Source organism: Prionailurus viverrinus, chromosome B1, assembly GCF_022837055.1.
Source record: "Prionailurus viverrinus isolate Anna chromosome B1, UM_Priviv_1.0, whole genome shotgun sequence".
In the NCBI taxonomy this organism is placed as follows: Eukaryota; Metazoa; Chordata; class Mammalia; order Carnivora; family Felidae; genus Prionailurus; species Prionailurus viverrinus.
The window spans coordinates 143,683,038-143,701,364 of NC_062564.1; the positions used below are offsets into that span (position 1 = coordinate 143,683,038).

Sequence of the window (18,327 nt, forward strand, 5' to 3'; positions counted from 1 at the left end):
ACTGTAGAAAAAAATGGAACAGGCTTAGGGAATGGCAAGTAGCCCAGGGCAATTTATTTACTTAAAACTATATGCATATACTGTTATACTAATGTACACTATAAAAACAAACATAAATAAAAATTATAAGGAAAAAATAAGCAGTTGTAATCATGATCATGGTGAGCACTAGGTAGTTAAAAACAGTGAGAACTGAAAGCTCATTCATTTATTTTCTAACTTTGTAATGTCTAACAATATGAAACTGAACAATTTATTTATGTTTGGCTGGGTGCTTTACTTTCTCTGGGAAAGTGGGGAAGATCGTGAGAGCTAATAACAGCATGATACACTACTTGGGAATGTTTGTGAACCATCATTCTATAAACACAAAAATTATAGTCACAGCAGGCTCTACGTGTATGTTGCCAAAAAAAAAAAGATATTGCTAATCACGATAGATTTATGTTTATTTATCTTGAGAGAGAGAGAGAGAGAGAGGAAGAGAGCTGGAGAGGGGCAGAGAGAGAGAGGGAGAGAAAATCCCAAGCAGGCTCTGAGCTGTCAGCACAGAGCCCCAAGTGGGGCTCGAAACCATGAACCGTAAGATCATGACCTGAGACTAAATCAAGAGTCAGATGCTTAACTGACTGAGCTCCAGGCACCCCTATCATGATGGCTTTTAATACTATTATCAGCTAATACTTCAAGCCCCAATTCACACTTGAGGAGTAGCTCATCATTAAAAATGGAGAATATAAATCACTGTTTCAAATGTTCTTTACTACAGTTTTAAATTTGGGGCCCAATTCTTGTCAGATGTAGATACTGTTTTAAGTTTAAGGCTGTTTAAGGCTCATACTAGGCGTAAGCCTCCCTTAGGCTTAAAATTAAGTATTATCTTTAATTTGTAGTTTCTTTTGAGAATTTTTAAAAAATCATTTGCCTTCTTGGTGAAGATTAATTTAAAACTACATAATATAATCTGCAAATTCACTCAAAAGGTGTACAAATACAGGGGCGCCTGGGTGGCTCACTGCTGTCAGCACAGAGCCTAGTTCGGATACTCTGTCCCCCCCTCTCCACCCCTCCCCTGGTCTCTCTCTCGCTCGCGCACTCTCTCGCTCTCTCTCTCTCAAAAATGAATAAACACTTATTTTAAAAAAGGTATACAAATACCAACAATGTTATAGTATAGTATAAAAACAAAAACTATTTAGTATAAAAACTTTTATACTAAAGCAAAGAGGTGAGGATGCCACCATCAACCTGTAGCATCTTCCCTTAGGGTACTTCCCTTACTGCCTACAACACGAGGCAGTCCAAGTGCCCATCTATATATGCGTGTGGCATCTCCCTCAATAGTATATAAAGTCAATGAGCACAATACCATATACACGGGAGGCATTCAATACACATGTATTGAATGAATGAAAGAATGAATAGGGAGAAAAGGTAGATCTTTGCAGGTAGATCTTAAAGAGCTTGACCTTGTAAGCAATGAAGAACCATTGCAGAGTTGTAGACCTTTTCTGTTACTGTTTTAACAAGACAGCAGCATGATCAGATCTAGTTTTTAGGCTTAGAAGATGAGCAGCAGGGTGGAGGATGGACTGGAGTTAGAGAAGGAAGACTAGGAATTTGAGATAAAGTTCAAGAGATGGAGTTGATAGAACTTAATGACTTATGGGCTGTGGGGGTGTGGAAGTGTTTGGCATTAATTCAAGTTGTCTAGTTTGGATGCCTGTGAACTTGATAATATAGGAAGAGTGACTTTGGGGGAAGAAAAGGATAATGAGGGCTGGTCTGGACATGCTGAATTTGAGCCCACAGAGACCCAGAAAAAAGCTGGCAATGTGAGACTGGAGCTTACGAGGAAGGCTCAAATGCAATGACCTATTTTGAGGTGATAATTAAAACAATATTTGATGATGAGATTTATCCCAAAGAGATGATACATTTGAAAGAGAAGTTCATCCTATCACTTCTCAGCTTTAAGGCTGTTGGACACCTGTGATCTAAAAGATAAAATCCAAATGTCTTAAATCAATACTCAAAACCCTTCTCAGTCTATTGCCAACTTATCTCTTGTTCAGTCTTTTATTCAACCCATCAGTCCTTACAGAGAGCTGGATGTGCCACAGTGTGTGCCAGAGACAAAGAGATGACTAAGTCTTGGTTGATGGCCTGGGGAAGAGGGACAACAAAACAGAGTATTAGGATTTAGTAAAATATGGATAGTAACAGGGACTATCTCATAGGCTGTAGCAAGAATTGAATAAGCTCTACACATAAAACCCTTAAAACAGTGCTGAATATGTATTAACTGTTATTATAGGAGGGGCAGGTAATGGGCCTAGGAGTGTGGCTCCCTCAACTGGGTGGCAACTGAGATGAATCTTGAAGACAATTTAAGTTAGCTAACATAAGGGGGAAAAGGGTGGATATAGAGAAAGACATTCCTGAACTTCTTGTTCTCTTGTGTAGTAGGCTGAATGTTGGGTCCTAGAAAGATATGTGCATGTCCAAATCCCTGCAACCTGCGGATGTGACCTTACTTGTAAAAAGGTAAAGCTGTACAGATGTAATTAAATTAAGGATCTTATGATCATATTATCCTGGATTTTCTGAGTGGGTCCTAAATCCAATGACAAATATCCTTGTAAGAGACAGAAGAAGAGAAGGCCATGTGAAGAGAGCCAGAGATAGAGTGATGTGGCCACAAGCCAAAGAAACCAAGAAATGTGGACAGTAACTGGGAGCTGGAAGAAGAAGAGAAGGATTCTCTCTTAGAGTCTCTAGAAGGAGTCCAGCTCCTCCAACACCTTGATTTCTACCGTCTAACCTCCAGAACCATGAAGGAATACATTTCTGTTATTTTAAGCCACCCAGGTTGTGACCATGCATCACAGCAGCCCCGGGAATAATACACATTGTTATTCGGAGTCCTCTGCACAACTAATTCTTTGCTAGTGGTGAACAAGATGCAGTCTGGCCCTCATGGAGCCTACATTCTGATTGAGAGGGACACACAAAAATGAACAAATATATAATTTCTTTTTTTAATTTTTTTTATTGCTTTTGAGAGAGAGCATGAGTGGGGTAGGAGCAGAGAGAAAGGGAGAGAGACAATCCCAAGCAGGCTCTGCACTGTCAGTGTCAAGCCAGGGCTGGAACTCATGAACCATGAGATCATGACCTGAGCCGAAACCAAGAGTCAGATGCTTAACCAACTGAGCCACTCAGGCGCCCCTATAAATTACTTCTTTTTGTTTAATTAAAAAAATTTTTTTTAAATGTTTATTTATTTTTGAAAGAGAGAGAGAGAACATGAGCAGAGGAAGGGCACAGAGAGAGGGAGACACAGAATCCAAAGCAGGCTCCAGGCTCTGAGCTGTCAGCACAGAGCCTGACGCGGGGCTCAAACTCACAACCTGAGATCAGGACCTAAGCGGAAGTTGAACCCTTAACCGACTGAGCCACCAAGGCACCCCCCCCCCCATAAATTATTTCTAATAGTAGGTGTTAGGGGCTATGAAAGTTAAGCTCTGAATTCTATATCCAATTGCCCACTTGCTGTCTCTACTTAAATGTCTAACGGGCATCTCAGACTTAACTTTTCCCAAATAGAAATGCCTGAGATGCATGGAGGTGGGACACTGATCAAGATGGTCTGGGGGAGGTGATATATGCAGAAGAATAGATGAGCTAAAGCAGTGACTAAAGGTAGGGCAGTTCCAAACAAGGCACTCATTTTTGCTTTTGTTTTACTTTAGGAAGGAAAACAGCCAGTGGAGGTGACGAGAAGAGGCTGCAGATTCAGGGCAGAGGGGTTCAGAAGGAGTAATGATTCAGAGGAGGTGGGATGTTATGAGGCAAAGGTGGGAAAACAGTGTAGGTATCAGGGTCTTTGAAGGGAAACAGGTACAGAGTAAAGGCTAAATGATGTTGACTCCAGATTAAAATCATCTGTCACTTACTGGTTGTAAAATAGTAGGAAATTACATTCGCTGGATCTTCATTTCCTCAACTATAAAAAAGCATAACAATAGCTCCTACCTCATAGGAATTTGTTAGGAGAATTAAATATATTAATATGTGTTTAAAGTATCTGGCTCAGTGTCTGGCAATGAGTATGCAATAAATGTCATTATTACTATTAACATTATTAAAAGTAGCATCAGGTTTAGAATCAGAATGTGAGCACTGAAAGGAACTTCAGAATCATCTAGTCAGATGCCTTTATTGTACAAATGGAGAAACTCAGGCTGAGAGTGTTTGTAAATTGGCCAAGTTTAAAGAAATAGTTGGAGGCAGAGCCAAGACTTGACTAATCAATTGAAAGTCTGCTTTCCCTGAGTGGGCTTCACATATAGATTTGGAAATCCTAAGAATAGAAGTGGTAAGTGAATCTGGGCACACAGTCAAAGTAACTCAAGTAGGACATAGTGAATGAGCAGAGAATGTGGAAAGGAGAAAGGGAAAGAAGGGCTAGCAAAAAGTGTGGTCAAGGAGGTAAGAGAAGCACCAGACAAGAGTAATGAAGCCAAGACAGAGACTTCAAAGGATTAAAATGGTCAGCTGAGTCAAATACGCCAGAAAGTTGAGGAAAGAGTATGACTAGGGGCGCCTGGGTGGCGCAGTCGGTTAAGCGTCCGACTTCAGCCAGGTCACGATCTCGCGGTCTGTGACTTCGAGCCCCGCGTCAGGCTCTGGGCTGATGGCTCGGAGCCTGGAGACTGTTTCCGATTCTGTGTCTCCCTCTCTCTCTGCCCCTCCCCCGTTCATGCTCTGTCTCTCTCTGTCCCAAAAATAAATAAACGTTGAAAAAAAAATTAAAAAAAAAAAGAGTATGACTCTAGTGCAAAATGCTACATTTGAAGTCAACTTGATTTGAGTATCAGTTCCACAGGATGCTAAACTCTGAGAGACTTGGGTATCCCACGGGTAAAATCAGGACGTATGTGGAAAATCTACTGACTCTTTTGACAAATTGATACCTATACCTTCTAAAGTTGGGAGGAGTCACTCCACTTGGAGAGCAGTAGCTGGACCTTAGTCCAGACCCTGAAATTAACCTTACTCTTGTTTCTGTCACACTCATAGCCACAACCAGCAGATGGGCCATGGGAGGAAAACATGGATTTACAGTTCCTCTCTTTGCCATTAGTACGGCTGAGACACGTTATATAATATTAAGTAAGATACTAGTAAAGGCTGGACCTCTAAGGTTGGGGCTGGTCATGGAACTCTTTGTTTCACCTTCTAGATCCCCTCTGTAGATAAATTCATCTCATCCATTAGCTTTAATTTTTTATTATTTTTAATAATAAAATAAGTTTTCAATAATTTTATTATTTTTAAAAATATTTATTTTGGGGATAGTGCAAGCAGGGGAGGGGCAGAGAGAGAGGGTCAGAGGATCTGAAGCAGGCTCTGCACTGACAGGCTGTCAGCATGCAGCCTGATGTGGGGTTCGAACTCATGAACCGTGAGTTTGTGAACCGAGCCGAATTCGGATGCTCAACTGACTAAGCCACCCAGATGCCCCAAGACTCTCAGATTTATTTCTCCATTTCTGAATTCACCCCTGAGCTCCAGACCTACATGCCCTGCTACCTTACTCTAGACCATTATTTAGATGTCTAATAATCATCTCAAACTTAAGCTTTCCAAAAGGGAACCCTTGACTTCCTGCCCCCAAACCAGGTCTTACCTCAGTAGTCACGATCTTGGTGAGTTTTAGTCAACACACTAGCACATTCTCTAGGTTTTATCTCCAGAACATTTTCCAAATCTCAATCCCTCTCTACACCTGATACTTGCTATTGCAAACTACCACCATCTCTTCTTACCTGGGCCACCGCGGTAGTTTCCCAAGCGGATTTTCTGCTTCTACCTCAGCATCCCCCTGAATCTATTCTCCACACAGCAACCAGATAAACTGTTTCTATGGAAATCACTGGTTACCCTCCTGATTATAAACCTCCAAGGCTTCCCATCACACTTAGATTAAAACCCAAACCCCACTAGGCCTTATAAGATCCAACCCTGCTCACTGTTTGGACTCTTCTCACTCTGCATCTCTTACTCTCTCTTTCTCGCTCTCTGATCCAGCTTAGCCCCCAGTTTGCTTTCTGCTCCTGAAACACACCACACTCATTTCTGATGTAACATTAGCTATTCCCTCTATCTGGGGTGCCTTCCCCATCCTGCTCTGCTATTCTCCATCTTTACATGGCTGTCCTCCTCATCACTGAGGTCTCTGTTTATTGTCATCCTCGGAGAGAGGCCTTCTCTGTCCATCCTTGCTAGAGTAGCTCTCTGGTCGGTCTCCATCATATCCATTGGCTTTTGTTTCTAATTAGTTGTCACTAGTGATATTTTCATGTTCACTTTTATGTTTATTGTGACTGTTCCCTACTGGAATGTAAGTTTCCTGAAAGCAGAGATTTTGTCTGTTTGGTTTACCACTGGGTTTTGGAGCCTCTGAAAAATGCATATGCATGGTAGGCCTTCAATGAATACCAATGAACAGACAAACAAATAAATAAAGGTAGGCTCTGGGCTGGAGAAAGGACATAAGTGCAGAGAGCCCTGTATCGTTAGTTCATCTAACTTGTAAGTTAGAGCCCTGAACTTCAGCAGGAAAATGCCTTCCCCTTGCTACTTCAGAGTGCCCTGGGGACTACCCAGACTTGTAGTGAGTGGGTGAGTGAGTGAGAGAGACAAAGAGGAAGGCAGAAAGGAAGAGGAGGGGAAGGAGGAGGAAGAGAAGAGATAGAAAGAGAGACTGGGAGAGAAAGACAGAGTGGTGGGGAGCCCTGGTTTACTCTCATGCTTGTGTAAGGTTCACTTTAGCTCTGGTTTCCCCTGAGGATCTCCCTGCCTACCTGGATGATGGACATTGGGCAGTTCCACCTTCTTGGATGGAAATGTCATTCTATATCCACTGTAGAGGTTTGGACCAAAGGCAAAGAATAAGCACATCAGAATACATCCTACAAGAAATACAATCATATTAATAGCAAAGAGAGCTACTTTGTGCAAGGCAATGGTCTCTACTCTACACATTTCCCACATGTATTCTGAAGATCAGATAAAGGGAAGTGATCTGGATTGTGCCACACATGGATAAGTCACTATATTACACGGCTGATGAGGAGAGTGAGTACTCCTGGCAAAATGCCCTCTGTGTTACTCATGCCACAAGACTGGGGGGTTTACAAAGGCGATTTCGGTGTCCTCTCTATCCCAGATGACTCCCATATCTCCTTCAGCCCCCCCTCATGGTTCCGTAATGTTACGATGCTCTCACTTCCACTATGCTTCATCCTCATGGTTGTACTCTGAATCTTATCGTACCCTCAAAACAACTCCACTGTGGAAACCTTCAGCCAGAAGACGTAAGAATATTTGATGTTCCGCTCACAATATCCCACCCTTCTAGCTCTCATATTCACTTACTCCCATTGTCCCTGCTTTTCAAACCCCACCAAGACTTCCTCAAACCTTTTCTCCCCCTCTCTTAGCCCACCAATTAATGTAGTAGCTATTTTTTTTTCTTTCTATTCTCAATAGGAAAAGTGGCTCTCCCTGTCCTGTCCCAGGGAATCTCTCTACCTGAACTCTGGACTCCAGCCCCACCTCCAGCTCCTAATTTATCAATTATTTACTCTCTCCTCTAGGTCTTCAACTTATCTCTTCCTGGCGTTTTTCCCTCAGCACATAGATCATATCTCTTCAAACAACTACTGAAAAAACAACCAACCAAACTTAGATTACAGGATCTGATATTCTCCTTATCTAGATTTCTCTCCTTCCTTTCATGGCCAAGTCTCTCACCCCACGGTCACCCCACTCACTCTTCATCCCTCTGAAACCTGACTTCTGTCCCCACCACTCTTCTGATACTGCTCCAGACCAGACTCCAGTGACCTAACAAGCTACGGTCCTATTTCACTTCTTATCAAACTTGGCGTCATCTCTAGAAAGCTGTCCCTTCTTCTGCTTCTGTGCTTCTGTGCCACCCCACTCTGTGGTGTTCCTCTTCCCCTCCAGCAGCTCCTTCTAAGTCTCCCTAACTCATTTCTATTCCTCTTTCTCTTTGGTAAGGGAGGATTTACCCTCCACCCCTTCCCTTCCCACCACCTGTAAATCTCTCTCTAAGCAATTTTGTCATTGCCTAAGGCTTCAACAGTTATTCACATATGCTAATCTTATACATTCTTGGAGTCTCAAACCTATATTGCTTTCTAGATATTCCTGTTTTTATGGCCCACAGGCACCTCTACCTCAATATGCCTTGAATGGAAATTATAATCTTTCCCATTTCAAAAACTGACTTTCCTCCATATTTTCTATCCATGTAGATATAACAACTATCCATCCAGTGACTCAGGCTAGATGCAAGAGAGAAGCCAAGTTTGTTCCTCTCCACCTCAACTGTGTCCTCCCCACCGTCCTGGCTCCTCTGGCTCCAAATCCTGTCGAATTTACCCACTAGCTATCTCTTCAATCCATCTGTTCATCTCCCTGTCTTTGACACTGCTGAACTCAGACCTTTCACAACCTTGCTCTGGATCATCTCAATAACTTCTGGACTGTTCTCCCTGCTGAGAGCTTCCTCTCCCTCCTCCAGCCTGGAGATTTGATACTGTTTTTTTCTTTGTCATGGCGATTCATTTATGTCCTTTTTTCTCTTTAGTGTCTTTTTCAAACTAAAAAGTAATACACTGTTATTGTAAAATAGCCAAAAAGTTTATAAGGTCATAAAGAAAAAGTTAAAGTCACCTTAATCCAGTCCTCGGATCTTACTCCCAAATAAGCCTTTTGGTTTTTCTAAAAATATGATCATATTCAACATATTCTATTTGTTTTACTTTAAGAGGCACTTGTTTTTCCTCACATTTAACATCTCTGAAACCAAAATGTATCATACAATCCATGGCACCTTAAATTTCTTAAATACACTACTGTTCTGCAATGTACTATTTTTACTTATTAATCTGGGTAATGATTCCAAACCAGCACTGCTTCCAGGATGATCTTTCTAAAGTACGAATCTAGTCAGGTCACTACCTTCCCCCAAATTCTTCAAAGCTCCCCTCCTTTCCCCTCCCCCGTCCCCCCCACCACCCCACCTCCATTCCCCTCCATGCTATAGGCCCTTCATTTTCTGACTCTCCTGCTTTTCCAGTTTCTTTTCCAGCACATCTGCACACAGTCTCCCTTAAAGCCTAGTACAGTAAAACCTGGATTACCAGTAACTTGTTCTGCGAAGGTTCTGCAAGATGAGCAAACATTTCTACTAAATTTTAACTTGATAAATGAATGATGTCTTGCAATACAAGTGTATGAGTAGTGCTTCAAGTCCAAACTTATGTCCATATCATCACTCTTCCTTGCCATAAGACCCCTTCTTTTATTTTTAAAAAGTGTTTCTTATTTATTTTCCAGAGAGAGAGCGAGAGCGAGCAGAGGAGAGCAGAGAGAAAGGGAGACAGAGAATCCCAAGCAGGCTCCTCACTGTCAGCATAGAGGCTGATGTGGGGCTCCAACTCACCAACTGTGAGATCATGACCTGAGCTGAAATCAAGTCTGATGCTTAACTGAGCCCCCCAGGTGCCCCAAGACCCCTTGTTTAACCAGAAGTTTTGAGAAATATCAAAGGGCGGGGGGGCGGGGGGGGAATGGTTCTTTCCACTTTCTGCTCTAAAATGCCCACCTGAGTTTATCATTTGGACTCCTTCCTGCCCTAGGCATACACACACCTCAGTCCCATCAAAACTCCACACCAGGAAATAAACACAAAAGGAAGCTGAAGTTTAATACAAAACTTTTATTTCAATAATCATCTGAAAAACTTGATGTTAATGTTCCACCTCAGCAAAACCCACTATCCCCCTCTCAACCCAGTGTTGGGTTTGAACCACCATTGGCATTTGAAAATGCCAAAAACAGACAAAAATTGTTCCCAGTTCTTCATTCTGACCTAGATAATGTAAAGCGAAGGCTTCCAATTCATTCATGGAAAACTACCAGGGTACTACTGGGAACTTAAAGCTCATGTGCCTGGCAGTCACGAAGATTGGTCCGTGTTGACAACTGTCGGGCCAACATACTTTCAACACCCTCCCTTAGGCAAAAAGGATAGGGACTCATGAAACCACCAAAAATAGTAGAGCAGAAGGAAAAGTGCAAAGATAAGCAGGGAGTATAGGAGAAAAAAGTGGTGTGACAGGGCAGGAGATAGAGACTTTATAATAGGAAATACAGCTGAAGGAAAGAGTGGGGGAGGGCATGGAACCGTACAGGTACACACACAGGTAAAACAATAAAAGTATCTTGGGCATGGAAACAGAACCGACAAACAAGAAAGACCTCCACTCAAAGACCTCAATTAAAGAAAGTAAACAGATGAAATGGAAGGGGAAAGCAGTTGTTAGGAAAAGCACTGTAATTCCACAGTCTTGAGGCCAATGAAAAAGACAGCTCCAATCTACAAATGGACTGGATATTAGGAAGTTTGCAGCCTCTCAATGAAGAATGAGAGTCAAGCCGCCATTCTAAGGTTGGGAGCAGTGGGGTTAAAGTAGGCAAGCTTGTAATGTGCACCTTAATAGGCTTCAACCTGTGGGGAGAAACCTTACATTCCGAGAGGAAAGACAAGAAACACCACTCAGGCCAACACAAAAGGGACTGTACAAAAATCTCTTCTGTTCACAAACTTTGGAGTAAATAGAAGCAAGGTAACAATAGACAACAAATACCTTAACTGCATAGTTCCTGTTCCCTTAAAGCTGCTGGGGCAATCAACTATCTGATTTTTCCTAAACGTGAGACAATTACTAAGGCAAAGAAAGGCCAAAACCAACCGGCAACTTTCAGCATGATTTCTCCTTTCAGTACAGACTTAGGTGTATTTAGATCTCTTGCAGCCGGGTGCCGGAGGAGAAGCCGGGGCAGTGTGTCCAGATCAAGGAAGGCTTATTTGGGACGCAAAGTCTTCAATACCACGACTTCAATACCACCTCAGGGAATCTGAAATTACTACCCCAGAGCGTTAATAAAGGCACCTTTTTGGGAGACCGCAGAATGCCAGTAAATTTACACCTTCTTCCCCACCCATCGACTTTCGCCATGACTTGCGCAGGAACGGGTTTTCCTTGCTTTCGTTTCTATGTGGCCGAGACCCAAAGGAGCGGCCGGTCGCTTACCTGCTTTCCATTTCCCGGCCCGGGAGGGGCTCCGCGTCCTGCAGAGAGGTTCGCTGCCGGCTCCCTCTGGCTGGCGACTCACCTACGGAGCTGTCTCTGGCTGGGACCAGCCTGACTCATCTGGGAGAGGTGGCAGGGCCGGGGAGACCTCAGAGGGCGGAAGGACAGGAGGAGGCGGGCCGGGCCCTTCCTCCAGAGCCAGGGAAGAGGCGTCGCCGGGGCGCAGGTGAAACCGATTCCGACCTATCCCGGGAACTTTCGCTGCGGGGACTCGCTGGGAGAGGCCCGCGTCGCGCAGGGGCGGTGGGGGAACCGCCCTCTCCCACCCGGACTGCGTGCGGGGGCTCAGCCCGGGGGCCTCGCGCGCTCTTGGCGCGCTCCGGGACTGCAAGCAGCGCCGCCCTCCACGGCTGATGGAGGCGGGTGGCGCCGCCCCGAGCGCAGGTGACACACCGCAGGCCAGGGTTTCGGCTGGCAGGGGAGAGCGCTGGGAGGGCGCGGACACCCGGGGCCAGGGGACGACAAGGCAGCGATGGCCCGAGAGTTGAGCCAGGAGGCACTACTGGATTTTCTGTGCCAGGCTGGAGGAAGAGTGACCAACGCCGCCTTGCTGGGCCACTTCAAGAGCTTTCTTCGAGACCCCGACGCGCCCCCCAGCCAACACCAGCGCCGCCGCGAGCTCTTCAAGGGCTTCGTCAACTCGGTAGCCGCAGTGCGCCAGGACCCCGACGGCACCAAGTATGTGGTGCTCAAGAGGAGGTACAGGGACCTTTTGGGGGAGGAGGGGCTGCAGCGACCCCGCGACCCGCCCGCTGCCGCCGCCCCTACAGGGAGAGCTGCTCCCTGTTCCCCGCAAGGCGCGCGCCAAAGGGATCCGCCGCCGCAGCCGCCCAGGAGGCGGCGGCACGAGAAGGGGCCAGAGGAGGAGCCAGCAGGTGCCGCAGCCCCAGCCGCCCACGCAGGTTGTAATGGACTCACCGCCAGCCGCACCCGGGAGGCAGCCCGGGGAGGCAGCGGGCGGAGGGGCGGCTCTGGCCACAGGGCCGGAGCGAGGTGCGCGGCTGTGGAGACGCAGGGCCGCTGCTGCTGGGAATGCCACCAAAACAGCCTGGAGGGACTCCCGGGCGAGCAGGTGCTCGGCGCAGTCCCAGACCCCGCCACCGCCACCGCCACCGCCGGGGACAAGCCGGCGCGTGTCCCGCTGGCTCGGGATGATCGCGAGCCTCCCGGGCAGCAGCCGGAAGGCTTGCCCGCTGAGCACGCACCGGTGCCCACAGCGCCCTGCTCTCCTCCTGCAACCGTCGAGGCTGCTGGAAGTGGGGCTTGGCCGCCTCCCCTCCTGTCCCTCCCTACTTCCCCTGCAGACCAGCCAGAGCTGCTGACCCCGAGCTCTCTGCATTATTCCATCCTGCAGCAGCAGCAACAGCGCACTTGGGAATGGGTGGCCAGACATCCCCAGATACCCAAGGCCCGGAACCAAGGACCCATCAGAGCCTGGTCAGTGCTGCCGGACAATTTCCCCCAGATACCATCTGAGCCCAACTTCTGTGTCCCAGAACCTAACTCAGAGCCTCTAGACCCCTCTCTTTCATCTCATTCTCTCCTTCCTGTTGTTCCGGAATCCTGTCCCCAGAATACTCCATTGACAATCTTTCGTAGCATTCGTAGTCAGCTGTCCCTCCAAGATCTGGATGACTTTGTGGACCAAGAGAGCCATGGCAGCGAGGAGAGCAGCAGTGGGCCCAAAGAATCCCCAGGGGGTTCTGAAGAGGGGCTGCAAGTTACCCTGGGAACCCCAGATTGGAGAAAGCTCAGGGATCCGGCTGGGGGCCTTTCTCCAAAAGAGGGCAGCCCCAGCAGGAGCCCTCAGGGCCTCAGAAACAGAGGGGATGGTCACACCTCTCAGCAGGTCTCGACAAAGGCTAATGGCCTTGTAGGCCACCCCCAGGAGTCTTTCCCCTGGCCAACTCCTAAGTTAAGGAGAGCCCTCAGGAGGAGCTCACAGGCAGGGAGAGCCAAATTGTCTTCTTCCGATGAGGAGTGTCTTGAGCAGGACTTGCTGAAAAGGACTCGTCGCCCACCACGGTCCAGAAAACCCTCCAAGGCAGGAGCAGTGTCCAGCCCAAGAGTGGATGCTGCTTTGACACCACAACCTGCAGACATTAAGGCTGCTGCTGCTGCTGAGTGGCGTCCTCACACCCCCTGGGCCGAGGGTGGGGAGGAATCTGCAGCCTTGGTCCCGCACAGACCTGAGCACAAGTCATCTCTGGTCCCCCTAGATGCCAGGGAGCATGAATGGATCGTGAAGCTTGCCAGTGGCTCTTGGATTCACGTGTTGACTTTGTTTTGGGAAGACCCCCAGCTGGCTCTGCACAAAGACTTCTTGACTGGGTACACGGCCTTGCACTGGATAGCCAAACATGGTGACCTCAGGGCCCTTCAGGACTTTGTCTCTAGTGCACAGAAAGCCGGGGTTACTCTTGATGTAAATGTGAAGTCCAGTGGTGGATATACCCCTCTGCACCTTGCAGCTATTCACGGCCACCAGGGGGTCATCAAAGTGCTAGTGCAGAGGTTGGCTTCTCGGGTCAATGTCCGGGACAGCAGTGGGAAGAAGCCATGGCAGTATCTGACCAGTAATACCTCTGGGGAGGTATGGCAGCTACTGGAAGCCCCTCGGGGAAGGCCCATTTTTCCTGTCTATCCTTTAGTCCGAAGCTCTTCCCCCACCAGGAAGGCCAAGAGCCGGGAAATATCTAGAAATATCACCCGGAAGTCTTCCTTTGCTGCACTACTCAAAAGTCAGCACAGCAAATGGAAATTGGCCAACCAGTATGAGAAATTCCCCAATCCAAGGGAAAGAGAAGAGTATAGTGACTGAGGTGGGTCCCTCTTTTGAACATGCAGCCACACACCACACACCAGCACATCCTTGAGGTGTTCATTGAGAAAATTCAGGGGGAATAGAAAAATTGCTGAGGCATTGGCAAGGAAGAGATCGTCTGATGTGGTTTACCTCGTGTTTACCTGCCTGGATTTTATGTCAGCACATCCTGAACCTTAGGGGTCACCCAAACTTTCTGACAGCTCAAGTCTTTGGGCCATTGAAACCTAGACACAGGGCAGAGTCAGACTTAAAACCCAGTAAATAGTCTTCCTCTTTCCTTGTCACCACAGATCTGGGCACAGTGAGCCACATTGGTTTTCGAAGCAGCAGCCCCAGGCCTTGACTACAGAGAGAACAGATGTTTAAGAAAAAGGGAGCCAATTCAAGGGATTGAGGAAGCTCAAACAAAATCCTCTGGCTAGTACCTCTCTGGCCTCTATTCATTTGGAGAATAAATCCTGGCTGAGTGGAAAGCACCAGGTTTGAAATCAGATGGCTCCTATTTTCTTCTTTTTCTCTGTTTCTTCCTTCCCTCCCTGCATCCCCCTCCTTCTCCCCTTCCTCCTTCCCTCTCCTTCTTTCCTTCCTTCCTCCTTCCTTCCTCCCTCCCTCCTCCCTCCTTTCTTCCTTCCCTCTTCTTTCTTTCCCTTTCTTTCTTTTCTCTTTCTTTCTTTCTTTCTTTCTTTCTTTCTTTCTTTCTTTCTTTCTTTCCAAATCAATGAAATAAAATTATTACTGGAGAGTGGAACTTATTTTAAGATTCCTCAGCCCTATCTTCAGATCTTCCTTTGAATTCAGCCTAAGGTGGCTAATATGTGAGATGATTAATACCTTATTTGTATCTCTTCTCCACGATTAGAGAAGCAGTTAGGTAGGATCCAGTTATGACTGGCATTCAGGCTCTGCTTTTTTAAATAAATCAACCTAAGGGAAACTTTCCAAATGTAAAAACTGTTGGCTCATTTGCATAGTTGCTGAAATCATCTTTCATGGAAACTCCCTGTGTAACAAATGGCAAAATCAGCATTAGTAGTTTTCAATAGGATGGAAGAGCCAGTGTTCATATTCTGGGGAAGCAATAAGGGTTAAGAGGTAAATGCTTCCCCACCGGGAATTTTCTAAGCTGCTAAAAATATAATTTAATTTGCACTAAACTTGTTGCCAATTAAGATTAAACATTAGCCTTGAAGTGCTGTATCTCTAACAGGAAGTGTTCCTTTTATTTGTTTGTGATGGTTCTGATCTCTGTGGGTCCATGGAATGAGAGAATGGCTACTCTGTAAATTGCAGTAGAACATTAAGATTTCAGAATGTAAATTCAAAGAGAGCTTAAAAATTAAATTTCCCTATGGAAATTGTTAATATTTTATGGAATGTTTTCATGTGCAATGTCAGTGATGTATTTTCACAGTATTTTTGTGTTTCTTCTGGTTATTTTTCACCATTGAAATATCAACAAATCTTTATAAGTTATTGTACTTATGCTGATTACTATTGACTTTCTTCTTTAGAAAATTGTGTTTCAAATGAGTGTCAAATATTTCTTTCTTTATAGTTTTACCTTATAATTTTGCTGAAATAAATATAACTCTGTTCAATTAGGAAACATACGAAAGATAGGTATAATACATAACTCTACAGGTTGTTTTTTTCCAAAAAGACCTTTATAAGAGATGAAGCTTTGGCAAATCAAATCAAGAAAAAAACAACTATCACAGACGGTGGGGGCATGATTAGGAGAAATGAAATTTGAAAGCATAAAAGATAAACAACTATATAAGTACCCTAGTGAGAGATTTTCAAGGAAAAAAATTTATAAATATCAACTTTAAAAAAAAATTTTTTTTTTCAACGTTTATTTATTTTTGGGACAGAGAGACAGAGCATGAACGGGGGAGGGGCAAAGAGAGAGGGAGACACAGAATCGGAAACAGGCTCCAGGCTCTGAGCCATCAGCCCAGAGCCCGACGCGGGGCTCGAACTCACGGACGGCGAGATCGTGACCTGGCTGAAGTCAGACGCTTAACCGACTGCGCCACCCAGGCGCCCCTAAATATCAACTTTTTTTAAAAGTCAAAGAATGTTTTTACCTTACCATATTTTCATCACAACATCAATTTATTCAGCAAACATATTATTGCCTAGTGCTGTGGGGTTTACAAGGGTGAGTGTGCTGTGACCTCACCTTTCTTGAAACTTACCATCTAATAATTCATCTTAACTTAAAGTCTAATGAGATTTGTTGCTGATTGATGTATACCTTATCTTGCTCCCAAGGTGTCTTTCAAAGCTGCATTATATTAGATATAAGCTTTTAAAATGAGACAGAGAGTGGGGCGCCTGGATGGCCCAGTTGGTTAATTGTCCTACTCTTGATCTCAGCTCAGTTCTTGATCTCAGGGTCATGAGTTCAAGTCTCACCTTGAGCTGCACACTGGGTGTGAAGCCTACTTAAAACAAAATGAGACAAAGAGAAAAAAGGTGGTACCAGGAATGAGGACAAAACGACCACTATGCAAGAAAAAATTTTCAAAGTGTCCTAAGTACAAAATTAAGCGCTCCAGAGAATTTCAAAGGAGAGATTTCCTTCGGCTGGGAAAATCAGGGAGGGCTTCATGGAGGCCTGGGATCTTCAAGTGAATGCTGCTGGCTTTCCAAAGAAACCAGCTTTATTGGTTCTACCACATTCTTGACATCTGTTTCACTGTGTGATTTGCATAGCACTGGTGTTGACAGATGGCTCACTGGTTAGAACACAGTCCTGGGTCTCATGTTGATTCTTATGAGGATTCAGGTTCCTTTGGCCTTTGTCCACACATCATACTTATGGCTTTGGTTAACTCTCTTACATGGTCAACATTTATGTTAGGAGGGGGCAGGGCTGAAGAGGGTACCGAGAGCAGAGTAAAATACAAATCTGATTGTGTCACTCTCTTGCTCAACTTGTGAAGTCCAGGCTAAGGAGGGCTGACAGGCCTACAGCATATTTTTCCAGCCTCCTGCCAACCACTCCCTGGCATGAACCCTACACTGCAGCCACACCAGACCCACTGGAGTGCTAATGGCCCTACCCTCTCAGTTTCTGTCTTGGTACTAAATTCCCTCAGCTCAGAATCCCTATCACAGTTTAAGTGGCAACCTTTTCCTTATTTTTCAAGGGACAGCTCAAATGTCAAGCCTCTAAGAAGACTCCAGGGTAAACACTTCCAAACCAGAAGATGTATAGCTTTTTCACCAGAATTCTCATAATGCTGTGCACACACTTCCCTGAAAGTTTCTGCCACAGGGCAGTTTAATAAATTGTTTGAATGTTTTATTTTTCCTGAAGACTTTGAACGTCTGAAGATTGGAGAATACGTTTGCAATGCATCAAAATTTAGCAGATATTTATGGACCATCTACTATGTGACAAAGATATAATTCTTACCTTCAAGAAGTCATAATCTATTGGGGAAGGAGGGTCACTGAAAAAGAATTTTAGCACCGCAAAGTAGGTGGATAGATGTGTGCATCTAGACTATGAGAATAGTATTTGTGGAGGATTTTCTTTGTATTAGGCTCTATGTTTGTAGGACATACAACATGTTTATAGAAATACAACATCCAATAAGGTGGACACATTTCCTGCTCGCACAGCACTTTTCAGGACCAGGGAAGTTGAGAAGGTAAAATGGGGTTGCCTGGGTGGCTCAGTTGGTTAACTGTCTGACTCTTGATTTTGGCTCAGGTCATGATCTCAGGGTCGTGAGATCCAGTGAGCCTCTGTGGGACTTTGTGCTGGTAGTGGAGCCTGCTTAAGATACTCTCTCTTTCTGGGGCACCTGGGTGGCTGTCAGTTAAGCATCCAACTTCAGTTCAGGTCATGATCTCATGGCTCGTGAGTTCGAGCCCCGTGTCAGGCTCTGTGCTGACAGCTCACAGCCTGGAACCTGCTTTGAATTCTGTGTCTCCCTCTCTCTCTGCCCCCTCCCCTGCTCCCACTCTGTCTCTGTCTCTCTCAAAAATAAATAAATGATAAAATCAATAAAAAAAAAAGATTCTCTCTCCTTCTTCCTCTACCCCTCCTCCTCATGCTCTCACACTCTCTCTTGAAAGAAAACAACAAAATAACAACAAAAACAAAGGTAAAATGGAAGTTAGTCTTTGAAGGGCCAAGTGGAGAAAGAAGGAGAGAATATTCCAGAAGAAGAAAGGAGCTTGAGTAAAGCTGCAGGGTGTGTTTGAGGGATACTTGGACACTTG

General features: G+C 45.3%; 1 protein-coding gene and 1 long non-coding RNA gene across 2 annotated transcripts; one reads left to right on the plus strand and one right to left on the minus strand.

Annotated features, from left to right (window-relative positions):
- Positions 1-1,907: 1,907 nt before the first annotated feature.
- On the minus strand, positions 1,908-11,564 carry LOC125163905 (uncharacterized). Its single transcript, XR_007151582.1, has 3 exons — positions 11,199-11,564; positions 6,873-6,980; positions 1,908-2,166 (listed from the first exon to the last, which is right to left on the minus strand). It is a non-coding gene; the product is annotated as an uncharacterized LOC125163905 (long non-coding RNA).
- Positions 11,173-17,600, plus strand: SOWAHB (sosondowah ankyrin repeat domain family member B). The gene is made up of 2 exons (XM_047856186.1): positions 11,173-14,080; positions 17,244-17,600. Exon 1 carries the CDS (start codon positions 11,731-11,733, stop codon positions 14,077-14,079), a length of 2,349 nt encoding a protein of 782 aa, XP_047712142.1. The 5' UTR covers positions 11,173-11,730; the 3' UTR covers position 14,080; positions 17,244-17,600.
- Positions 17,601-18,327: the final 727 nt, after the last annotated feature.

Excerpts from the sequence above, each read along its gene's own strand:
- SOWAHB (XM_047856186.1), top strand. The coding sequence starts at position 11,731 with ATGGCCCGAGAGTTGAGCCAGGAGGCACTACTGGATTTTCTGTGCCAG.